This window comes from Falco biarmicus, chromosome 1 (genome assembly GCF_023638135.1).
Source record: "Falco biarmicus isolate bFalBia1 chromosome 1, bFalBia1.pri, whole genome shotgun sequence".
Taxonomy (NCBI): domain Eukaryota; kingdom Metazoa; phylum Chordata; class Aves; order Falconiformes; family Falconidae; genus Falco; species Falco biarmicus.
Window position 1 is genome coordinate 68,179,674 of NC_079288.1, and position 12,567 is coordinate 68,192,240.

The following is a 12,567-nucleotide window of genomic DNA, read 5'->3' on the forward strand; positions in this document are numbered from 1 at the left end:
TTGTTTTAATGAGAATGTTTGCAATGTAGATGATTGCATTTTTTCAAAATATGTTGTTAAGTGATTTGTGCAGTCTTTAAAATCACAGGTTATCTAGGAAGGCTAAACAAAAGGTGTGGTTTGGTTTTCAAGACGATGTTCTCTACCTCTGTATGTCATTCACTGAGGCCTGTGGACTTCTGGCAGTCTGCAGGGTCAGTCAAGATAAGTGCTCTGCAGGTGATCTACAGAACTAGGTTGATGATAAAGGGGTTTGGCAGTCATTAATGAGCCTTAAGGTTAACAGTTGTTCACTGGATAAAAAAATTAGAATCTCTATTACCTTAAGAAAAGGAAATTGAACAAGTTGCATTTTTTTAAGAAGTATCTCAATTTCAATTCAACTGAAATTGAATACAATGGCATAATTTTTTTTAGCTATTAAGAATGCAGGTGCAGCATGGTTCTCATTTAGAAGAGCACTTAATTGCATTATTTACATTCTTCCAGAATTAGTTTTCCCTTGAAAACTCAACTGGGTTTGAGTGTAATTAAAGAAACTCTACCAAAAGCATGTTAGCCTCACAACTTTCCTAGCTTCTCTCTCTTGAGCTTGTTTTCATACCAGGATTGTGTTAAAATACAAATTTTTAATTATGTTGAAAGTAACTAATCATTCAGTGTAGAAGGGAATTATTAACGTATTGGCTGGTCACGGTCTGAATTGATCTCAGCATTACTAATCCAGCTTCTGCAAGCTTGGATAAGCAGCTGAACTTCAGAAGATAGCTGCGAAAAGGGATGGCCTCAGAGGTGGAAACCAGCTGAAGTTCTTTCCCCTCTTCTTACCTGCTTCTTTTCCCCTCTGCTGTGTCTCCAGTTGGACTGGTGCAATTATTTGTGAACTGAGGATCTAGTTATATATGACCCCCGGTCAAAACTAATGCGAGGCCTGCCACAAAACGCTCATTGTATTGTATTGTATTGTATTAAATTAGGTGATTTGTTTCAGTTCTTCCCACAACTGCCTTACAAGCAGGCAGCGGGAGGCACAGGCCGTGGCTGGAGGGCGAGGCGGGGACCAGGGCTGCCCTTCAGGCACACCCGCGCCCCGCCGCCGCCTCGGGGGGCCCAGGCGGAAAGTGCCTCCGGTTTGAGGTTTTGTTTGGATTTTTTTTTAATTTTGCTTGGTTTCTGTTGTGGGTTTTTTTTTTTGTCTTCCTGAAATTCTTGTAAACGGGATCAGTTTTCTCAGCAATAACTTAAGACCGCTGGCTGGAACGGCCGGGCCGGCCACCCCGCCCCTCCCCGCGCTCCCGCCTCCCGCCGTTAGAACCGGTGAGGCCGGGGCGGCCCTGTCACCATCGGGTGAGATGGCGGCCGCCGCGGGGAGAGGCAGCGCCCCGGCGGCAGCCGTGCAGGTGGGCGGGAGGGTCACCCCAGTCCCGAGCTGTCCGAGTGGGGCAGCAGCTGAGGCCGAGGGCAATGAGGGACTTGAGGTGGGGCCGTCAAGGAAATGGGGCAGACTGCAGGCGGGTAGTGGGGGGAGGTGCCGAGCGAGCGCTACAGAGCCACGTCGTGCCGGCCGGGGCAACCGCCTCAACGGAGGCAGCCGGAGAGAGAAGGGGCCCGCGCCGCGGCGGGTGGCAGCGAGGTGGCAGCGAGGTGGCACCGAGGTGGCAGCTGGCGCAGGGCCCCGCAGGGCAGAGAGCCGGGCGGCCGCCTGAGGCCACCTCAGACCTGGCGGGCGGGAGGGCAGATTGTGGGGGGTGCCTGGTGCAAACACACCAGGAAACCTGTGAGTTTAACTGTCGTTACAGCCCTGTAAGAATAATGAAATATTACACCCTGCTAGCTTGACAATTATAGGTGTAGCATATTTTAAAAACATTGAGAATTTGTTTCATGTCATTTGCCAAAAAAACCACCCCCCCTGCAAATCAAGTTTATTTGAAGAGTTAGGATTGGCATTACCCAGCCTGTGGGTTTCCCGACTTTCTATGTGCATCACCACTGGCAAAGCTGGTGGTAATTAACGTTATCATTGGCAACAGTGACAAGTTTTGTGAGTTTTTTTGCTTGAGATTGTGGCCTGCTATTAGAGTAATACTGCTTCAGCGCTCTACCTTCAAACTCCAGTTTACATGGGATCACTTCTTGTCACTGCCTGGCTTCTTTGCACTCTTCCCATCAAATATCTTATGAATTTTTTGACACATATTTTCATATATTTCATATATTACTACAACCTTGAGCTAATCACTTAACACCAACTTTTTAAACATTGATTTAATTAAATCTGTTTAAAAAATGATAAAAGGTTTGCTGGTTTCTGATCTTCTCTTCCTTGACACTGGAGTTCAGATTTATGAGATGCCATCTCCTGTTACATTTACTGTGATATAGGATTCTTGATTTATTTTTTTTTTTGCTTTTACATTTGGTAGATCTAACAGCATCTAGAAAATGTCTAACGTACAACTGGTTACACAAACCTATTGAATGTTGCAAACATTAAATAGAAATAGTATAAAATAGCCCATTTATGTGAAATACTATGGAAAGATTTTATGTAGGACCTACATATACAGAAAAACACAAAGTGTCAAAATCATCCCTGGCAAAAACTGGCTAGAGCTTATCTTCTAAGTTACCTACATTCAAATTGTGTTTCAGTAGTCCTTTTTGTTGCATGGTTTTGAAATTATATGTCCAGTTATGATTATGTTTTTTATTATGTTTTATAATGCCTTGTGATTCTTCATAATCCTTCTACTGTGGAGAAAGATTTGCATTCTGTGAAGTGAGGAAATCTGATCTTGATTTAAGTCAAGACATCATACACTAAAGCACTTCTGAGGGTGGCAGAGTGCCTGTCACTCGTGTTTCTTCAGTGTTTCCCTTGGGGGAGTAGGGCTCTTAGTTCTGTGGATTTTTTGATACCCTGGCTGTACCTAAGTAAAAATTTGGCTTTGGTGAAGGGTTGAAAACTTGCAGTAAGACTCAGTGTAGGACTTTTTTATGTCCTATTTATCACAAGGCATTATAAAACATAATAAAAAACATAATCGTAACTGGACATATAATTTCAAAACCATGCAACAAAAAGTAAACCCTAAGGAATTACAGTGTAACAAAATCTGCATTTGGGTTTTTCCTATTCTAGACCCATTAGTGACCATGTAATTAATTAGAATATATATGGAGCTTCTCTTCTATTCTTTCCAGTGGATTATATAAATTACTTTTCAATCAAAGAAGGGGAAAACATAACTTATTTTTAGTTCTTCATCTATGTTTTCATATGTGGATAAAGTAAGTTTGCTAGTATATTTGAAAGACTTGGTGATGAAATAACCATGTTCTTAGAGGTAGAATGATACAGAAAGTAATTTTCCAAATAGTATAACTATTTACAATGGAGTTGTCATCTGTAGTCCAAAATCTGGATACTGGAGCTTTGTAGAAGGAACCAAAGTTTTAAGCTATGAAAACTCTTCCTTACCATAGCAATAAGGCACTAGATGTTTGCAAAGCTGGAGTGCTCTGCTAGTAGTGAATATTGGTAGCAGTACCCTTGCCTGCAGTCTGCTGAGCACATGTAGTAGGAGCGTTGGAGGAACTACTGCCACTTCCTTCCCACTCCAAATCCTGCCAAGCCCCGCTTTCTTCCTCATGGCAGAGAAACTGGCAGAGCCAAGTCTTCTTGCAAACCCACTGTACTTCCGTGGGAGTGATAGCGTGATTCCATTTACTCTCTTTGTGGATTTCCCAAGTATGTTTTCATCTACAGCACTCTTTTTAGCTTTGTGAAATTCCTGAGGCATGTGTAGCACTTGATCTTCATTAGAATTTGTTTTCATTCAAATTCTGTACAAGATCTTTGTTGGATAAAAACGAGTTAGCTGTAAGCTTGAAAGGCCAATGCAGTTCTCATGGGCATGGTAGTAATCCAATGGAAATCTTGGATGATTCCTTAGGTAAAATTATTGTAATATACTTCTTTTTCATTTGATGCTGCATTATTATGGAGTTATGAATAACACTAAATATTTCTGATACATACGTATTTATACAGAGATTTCTTTATGGAGGTTTTCAAACAAATCATTATTTCAGGGCCAAAAATACCACACTTTTTGATTAACAACCTGTTTTAAATTAAATCTGCATTACTACTTCTAATCCATATTTGAGGCCTCCTAATGTGTTGCTATTCTACCATTCTGACGGCAGTCCAGTTGCAATAAACAGATTCTTTTAATGTAATTTCAGTAGAAATGCAGTCTTATAAATAGCATGCAGTTCCTTTATCTTAACTGTTTAATTAAAATTACCACAAATGTAGACTTAACACCTACAGAAGTCCTGTGCTACAAATTTGGTGTATGAAGTAGCCTATGTTGACACATTAATATTAATAATTTGTATAAAAATATTTTTCTTCTTATTCTAGGCATTGTTTTACATGTTTATTCACAGTGTCAATACCTTGTTCATAGTAGAAGCATAAAAATACTGATACAAAAATCTTGCCTGTATAATGCTGTATTTCTTTAAGTATGTTTGACTAAGCAGCATATAGTTTTGAGTTTCTAAAGTAGGTTTCCATATATCTTTTAGACAATTTTTTAGCTGATATTTTGGAGACAGATTATTTTATCTATGCTTACATTTTGAGTTTTCTTTCTCTCTTATTATCTTGCTGTTTTCTGTTAATAAGTGAAAAATTACAAATGAATATTCATAAGAGAATGATTGTGGTGAGTTAACCTTGGTTGGACACCAGGTGCCCACCAAAGCAGCTCTACCACTCCCCTCCTCAAACTGGGCAAGGGAGAGAAAATGCAACGAAGAGCTTGTGGGTTGACATAAGGACAGGGAGATCACTCAGCAGTTACTGTCATGGGCAAAACAGACTCAGCTTGGGGAAATTAAGTTTAATTTATTACCATTCAAATCAGAATAGGATAATGAGAAAGAAACAAAAACTTAAAAACCCCTTCCCCACCCCCTCCCTTCTTCCTAGGCTGAACTTCACTCCCAGTTTCTCTGCCTTCTCGCCACCAGTGGCACAAGGGAACGGGGGTTCTAGTCACTTCATTACAGTTGTCTGCTGCTCCTTCCTCCTCCAGTGCAGGACTCCTCACACTCTTCCCCTGCCTCAGCATGGGGTCCCTCTCATAGAAGACAGTCCTCCACAAACTTCTCCAACATAAGTCATTCTGATGGGCTGTAGTTCTTCATGAACTGCTCCAGTGTGGGTCCCTTCCACAGGGGGCAGTCCTTCAGGAACAGGCTGATCTGGTGCAGGTCCCCCCCAGGGCCGTAAGTCCTGCAGCAAACCTGCTCCAGTATGGGCTCCTCTCTCCTTGGGTCTACAGGTCCTGCCAGGAGCCTGCTCCAACATGGGCTTCCCATGGGGTCACAGCTTCCTTTGGGCATCCACCTATGCCAGTGTGGGGTCCTCCATGGGCTGCAGGTTGATATCTGGTCCACCATTAACCTCCATGGGCTGAGTGGCACAGCCTGCCTCACCACGGTCCTCACCATGGGCAGCAGGGGAATCTCTGTTCTGACACGTGGAACACCTCGTCCTCCTCCTCCTCCTCCTCCTCCTCCTTCTTCACTGACCTTGGTGTCTGCAGAGTGACTGCTCTTACACAGTCTCACTCCTCTCTTCTGACTGCAGTTGCACAGGGTTTTTTTCCCCCCTTCTTAAATATATTATCCCAGAGGTGCTACCACCGTCCGGTGCTGATGGGCTTGGCCTTGGCCAGCAGCAGCTCTGGCTTGGAGCCGGCTGGCATTGGCTCTGTTGGACATAGGGGAAACTTCTTGCAGCTTCTCACAGAAGCCACCCCTGCAGCCCTCTGCTACCAAAGCCTTGCCGTGCAAACCCAATACAATGAAGGTCCGTGAAGGTACTGAAGCCTTTAAGTAATGGTGTTTTGTTATATTCTTACTATATTCCAAAGTGAAAAAGGGCTGGTTTTGATTTTAAAAAAGGTGCATAAGACTGATTTGTTGATTTAGTTTCATAATATCAAAACAGGATCCAAATGAAGATACTGAATGGAATGACACACTGAGAAATTTTGGAATTTTTCCTTCAAAAGAAAAACCGAAAGATGAAATTGGAGAAATGGTTTTACACTTGCAGAAAGAAGCAGAAGGCAAGTAAAATTAAAAATACATGCCATTATTATGACAAAATTTTAAAAGTGGAGTTATTTTCAATAATGCTTTTTGTAACCACCATCGTACAATAATTTTATGTTATTTTAACTATTTTCGTTTTGTTATTTTAAAAAGAATTCTGAATTAAACATACAACACAGTGACAAACTTTATGGCAGGTAACATATGGATAACAGGTTTTTAAAATTTCATAAAGAAACCGGTCAGTATAGGCAAGATTCACATTCTTAACAATTGGTAGTAATCTGCTCCTGTATTTTGTGTTTTCCTGTATAGTTATAGCTAAATAAATTTCATTTTTTTCTGTCTCTTACCCAGAGCTATGCCAAAGTTGACTAATTTCTGAAATTAGTAGATCTTTATCTGTCATTAGTTCCATGTCTATATAATACTTTTCATACATTTAAAATGTTTGCAGACACTTTGGAGAACTTCCTAGTGAAACCATATGAAAGAATGAATCTTGAAGAATTGAAGGAAGCTGAAGATGACTGATGACAATGATGATAGAAAAGCTTTTGAAATGTACAGGTATAGTAAGATACTTCTATCCAGATTAATAGTGCATGTCACTATTGTATGTGTACATGCTCCTGAAAAGTAAACTCAGAATCTTTTGAATAATAATGTCGGCTGACTGACACAAGGGCCTTTTTTCACCTTCTGCTCCTTTGCCAGCAGATAGAGGGCACCAACTTTCCTGTCCTACTTCTTTCTGATTGCCAGTGGCAAAGAGAAGCAGTTTACACCGTATTTTACCTTGACATTTTGTTAGAACAGAATTATTTATTCTGAAAGCTGGATATTTGAGAGAGAAAGAATAGAAGGGGCCACAGTGGAAACCACTGTTATACATCCTCAGTTCTGCTGAAGAAATAGTACGGTACTGTATGTTGAGAGGCATTGTATGTCCGAAGGGTTTATCTAAGTTACACAAGTACAGTTCATTCTCTGTTTGCTTGATTAAACTGTACTCCTCACTTCGCCACTCTGAAGATATTCTCTACCAGTCTTTAGGAGTCAGAACAACGATGATTAACGCTCAAAGGAGGAAGTTCTGTATCACATTTTCTCTCTCCTCTTCTGGATAGCAGTTTCTGTGGATTTCAAGCCAGGAAGAAATGGACAGAGGGTTGATCGAGAGTATCCTTTCTCTCTCATGTTGCACAAGAACACTAGAAAAAACAGGGTCCCAACATACATGGTTCCAACTTTGTGAAAGATACTGTTGTGTGTGTGGAATGCATGCCACCTATATCAGGATGGCATGCCATTAAAGAAGAAAACTGTATTGCAGTGCTGGAATCAAACTGTTTAGTATTTTTAATTGATAATTAAATAATTAATCTCAGTATTATGAGCAAAATACATCTTTTGTATAATTTTGTGTAAAGCGAAAATACTGCCTTTTGGATAGCACTTATTTCTGGCACAATATGCTTTCTAAATATATTATTGAAATAAAAATGCAATATAAAATGTGTTACGAATTACAGTTTCACTATGTCATTCACTGCAGTTTCTCTGCTAGAATGGTGGTAGTTGATAAACTTGTGTGGTTTTGAAATGTGTTTATCAAGTCAACCGAGGACTCCTAATACACAATTATTGTGTTTATTTTGCTTCTTATCCAAGATTAATTTTAATGGCTTTTATATTTCTGACTCCATGAAAATAGTCATTTTAAGTTTATATTGAAGGAAGGCTCAGGGGAGATCTAATCAATGTCTATAAATACCTGAGTGGAGCGCATAAAGCAGCCAGAGCCAGGGTGTTGCCAGTAGGGCCCAGTGACAGGACAAGAAGGGCACAATCTGAAACATGGGAGGTGTCCTCTGAACATCAGGAACACTTTTTTACTATGAGGGTAACTGAACACTGGCACAGGCTGCCCAAGGAGGTTGTGGAGTCTCCATCCTTGGAGATGTTCAGAAGCCATCTGGACATGTTCCTGGGGAGCCTGCTCAGTGCACACCCTGCTTGAGCAGAGGGGGTTGAATCGACCTCCAGAGGCCCCTTGCAACATCAGCCATGCTGTGATTCTGTAGTTCTGTGATCTATCATATCCTGTTCTTAGGCAAAACTTTACTTAGCTATTTATTAGGCGTACACCAATCATTTTACTTACAATACCATGCAGGGTCAATATGTTTTCTGAATTCAGGTTCAGAAAAATTTGACACCTTGTATGGAGACTTAGTAATTTTAGCTACACTGGACATACACATGTATATTTTTGTAGGCGTTTTACAAAGTCCTCTGCTGAGTTCTGCAGAGCTTTGTACTGTAAATAAGAAAAATGAGACATGCAGTTTACACAGAATAAAAAAGTTAATGTGATCAAAACTTTTCCTCTGCCTAGAATCTACCTGTACTTACTGCTCTTGCATTATTAAAATGACTAAAATAATTCTAATGCTAATGCTGTATATCTAGTGCTGTATTCTCACAGGAAGACAATAATTCACATAATTATGTGGAAGTTGTGAACCTAAATTGTCATGCATTGTTGTTAGAGTGTAAAACCATTGCACATATATTATTTAATCTTTTTTTGAAAAGCCACTTTTATAGTGGCTTTCGGTTAGTAAAATTAATAGTTGCTTTTAGTTCAACAAATCTCAGTAAGGCATTTCCCTTTTCTACCTTGCAAGTATTTTTATAGATGAATACTGCCATCTACTGTTTTTACATTCCAATTTTCTTGAATATTTTAAAAATTGTCTGGTGTAAGTACTAGTAGTTCTTCCTCAAACTAATCTCATTTTCAGAATCATAAAAACAAATAGTACCTGCTTTATTTTTTCTTGCTTTGTCTGAAATGATAAACCCTTGTGCAATGTTACTTGTTTTCCGTATCTGATACTGATGAACTAAGAAAATGTATTTTAATGTTATCTTAATTTATATAGATTAGCATAGAAGCCTTTCTAGCTCTGAAATTATGTTAGAAGACCTTGAGCTAAAGGGTTACTCGAAGTGCTTTTTAAGGTAATCGAGAGAAATGCACTAGATATTACTTTAAAATGCATTTTAAATGTTCCAAAATGCTTATTGTTATAATTATGTTTTAATTATGCAGAAACACATGCAGGAATGGAAGTGTCTTCAGAGGAGGCCAAAGTATGGGGAGCTAAGATAAATTTGTGGAGAGCAGTATGTAAAGGAAGTTAAAAATGCTCCAGGCGATGTTTGGGTTATAATTCATCTTTATTGGTCAAGGTAATTACATTCTTGTTTGTGTTGTTGAATTCTTCAATATAGAGAATTGGACTGGTAAGTAAAAAGCAATACCAAGAAAAATGAAATACAGTAAACTAATGAAAAAATTGTTTGGAGGCAATGGAATCACAGAGCATGGGACCTCCTTGATTTGTTGATTTACTAACTTGCAATAGTTAATCACTTTCGTTCAGTTATATGAAAGATTTCTTTGCTGTGTGTGCTTATCACCATGCACTTAACCTCACTGAGATTTCTGAATTTCACTGAGTGTTGTCCACTATCTGTGTTAAAGAAAGTTTGCAGATTCTTTTCTCAGCAGGAGTGCTCTAAAGGGATTATTCTACCTTTATTTCCCCTTCAACTCAAACAAAGCAAAAGCCCAATAGGAAAACTCTCAGTTATGAAAACTGAGCAAAGCTAGGGAATTTGTTAGTTTATCAGTTCCCCAATAAATTCTCTAATGATAGCAGAAGTTGTGACAGGATCCAGCAGAATGTCAAAGCAAGTCTATTAGTTTTTGAAAAGCACAGAGAATTATTATGGAATGTTGAATGCAGTTTTTAGATCCAGAATAGATTTGTCTTTTCCTTCTTTTTAAGCCTGCAGGGAGAAAGCATCTTTGATTCTTCTCAGTTGTCAGGAATTGAGTGTTATTTCCAGAGGCAATAGAACAATCAAATGAGATTGCTTAAATCACAATAATTTAAACTTACAGGTCTGAAGAAAGAAAAAAGCAGCTTTTCTTGCTTTTGCTTTTGTTTACTGGAGAACTAATTCTATACTTTACCATTGCATAAGTAAGAGTCTGTGAGGAAAATCGTAATTTCTTAGGAATGAATAGGAGATCTCTAAAGTCTCATATGGCTTGTAACAAAACTGCCTGCCCTGTCTTTGCCAACGAGAGGGTACTGCTGGGAGTCACCGAGGGTCCATAGGCTAAATCAGCTTCTCGAGCTTCAGTTAACAGTAAAGATCCGCACTTCTCAAAGGTTAACGGGATGCAGGGGATCAAAAAAATTCCATTGTTTTGGAGCGTGTGTTTCTTTTTTGCTGAAGTTGATACAGTGATCGTATTGCAAATAGTAGCTATGAAAGTAATGAACAAGCCTATGGTAGTAGTACGACTATATTGGTTTCCCCAATGTTACTTTTTTACTAAAAAATTCACAATTTCACTAAAAGAATGAAGCAAATAAATGTTAAACTGAAAGCCAGTTCAAATAAATTGAAGTAAAATGTATATTACAGATTAAAAGATCTCATTTGAACTCTACAATAAATGGGACGGAATGAGCTGAGGCACAACACTCGAAGCATCTAGTAGCGATACTCACATATTTGATAGATTGTGTCCATTATGTATCTGTACTTGGACAGCTCTTTAAATCACGATTTTAGAAGCAGTTAAATAAAACTTGTGGTGCAATTCTTGTAACAAATTAAAGGCAGACTATAAGAAAAGGTATATTTATTCTTCAAAGGCTTTATTTTTAATAACTTCCATTATTTTACAAATAATGTACAGCAGAAGTGTCATCATACTTTCTTATTCTTTTCTAGCATCCTGATGTGTTTGCTGGTTAATGAACATCTCAGCCTGCTAGCCATAAAGTTTCCAGAAGTCAAGTTTCTCAAAGCCATTGTGAACAGCTGTGTTCAGAATTACCATAACAGATATTTGCCCACAATACTTGTATATAAAACTGGTGAAATAAAAGGCAGCTTCACTGGAGTAGCTGAATGTGGGGGAATACGTCTTAAGGTGGAAGGTATAAGAAATATTTTAAAACAATTCATGTTATAGAAATTTTATGTTTGTAATCATTAGATCTAAAGATCATTGTTTAAAGGTGGAGAAGTTTTTTGATTACATTTGCAGAAAAAAAAGTCTACAAACCCCAAAGAATTCATGTAATTCTGCAGTAGGAATACTGGATAAGCATGGATATTTTGCAGTTTCATGGTTATAGATATTTTACTGAGATAAATAAGTTGTCGCAAGGGTGGCTCCATTTTTTGTTGTTGTTGAGATGGATCTTGGCCTTAATAGAAGTCTTTTTCCTCTTTTGTAATTATCAGAACAAATTGTAATTTGTTGTTACAGAGCTCGAGTCAAAACTAGCAGAAGTTGAAGCAGTAGAAACCGACTTAGAAGAAACCCCCCAAAGACATTATGAATAAGATGACACTATCAGCACAAAATATTTTTGCTCATGAAAACACCAATACAAAAAGCTGTGATACGAAACGCTGTGTTGCTTGAGAAAAATTGAATGCAGATCATTTTTTCTGACATAAATTAACTGAAATACTTTTTTTTTTTTCTCCTTTGGCAAGTCTGAAACAATAAAATTTTTTTGTTTCCATTGTGGGGTTTTTTGTGAAAGAAATTGACATAGTGAATGAAAGCCATATTTACCTTTAGATATGTATAGATGGCTGTCACTGACACAGAGAATCTGGATTCTTCATTTCATACAAACTCTGCTTAAATGGAATGGGATAAGGAGGGTAGTAACTGGTAGGTTCCAATTCATACTTTATTATTCCTTTTAGCCAGCATAAGTAGAAGATACTCCTTTAATTCACAGTGAAATGACTAGTGGAACTCTGCTCAAAGTACCTTCCGAGTTCCACCCAGTGAAAAGGTGACACAAAGACAATAATGTGTATAGTGATATAAAATCAGGATTTGGCTCTGAATCCATTGACTAACAGTTCCGTTTGTTTGACATGTGTTCAAGAATTTTCTCCAGTGTCTAGGATGATCTTCCCACTCTTTTAAAACACTGATAGTTGGATCAGTTTTTCCTTCCTAATAAAAATAAGTATATTCTTAACAAAACTGTTTACAACTGTAGATAAGCAAAACTACAAGAAAGCATGCTCCCGATTCAGGTAGGTGTTATGCTCCCATGCATGCAAGGTGTGAAGAGAGACAACACGCTATCTCTACTTTGTTTTTCTGAAGAATTACTACTAGTTACTAAAGATCTTGTGGCAAATTTGATATATGCAGCATGATGTTATTTTTAGCCTCCTGGCTTCTTGACTATATTCTAGTTCTGATAATTATGCATTTTTATTGAAAATATTCCTGCATTTTCTCCTGGATTTTTCCATTCCTGCTGTATCCTATTATCTTTACTACATTTCATCATA

At 38.5% G+C, this 12,567-nt stretch overlaps 1 protein-coding gene across 1 annotated transcript; it reads left to right on the top strand.

Moving 5' to 3' along the window:
• The first annotated feature begins 4,733 nt into the window (after window positions 1–4,733).
• PDCL2 (phosducin like 2) lies at window positions 4,734–11,668 on the top strand. The gene is given in 9 exon segments (XM_056361156.1): window positions 4,734–4,742; window positions 6,035–6,155; window positions 6,620–6,672; window positions 6,674–6,711; window positions 7,881–7,884; window positions 9,263–9,402; window positions 10,966–11,174; window positions 11,510–11,567; window positions 11,569–11,668. Coding segments are annotated over 9 exon segments (732 nt in total).
• Window positions 11,669–12,567: the final 899 nt, after the last annotated feature.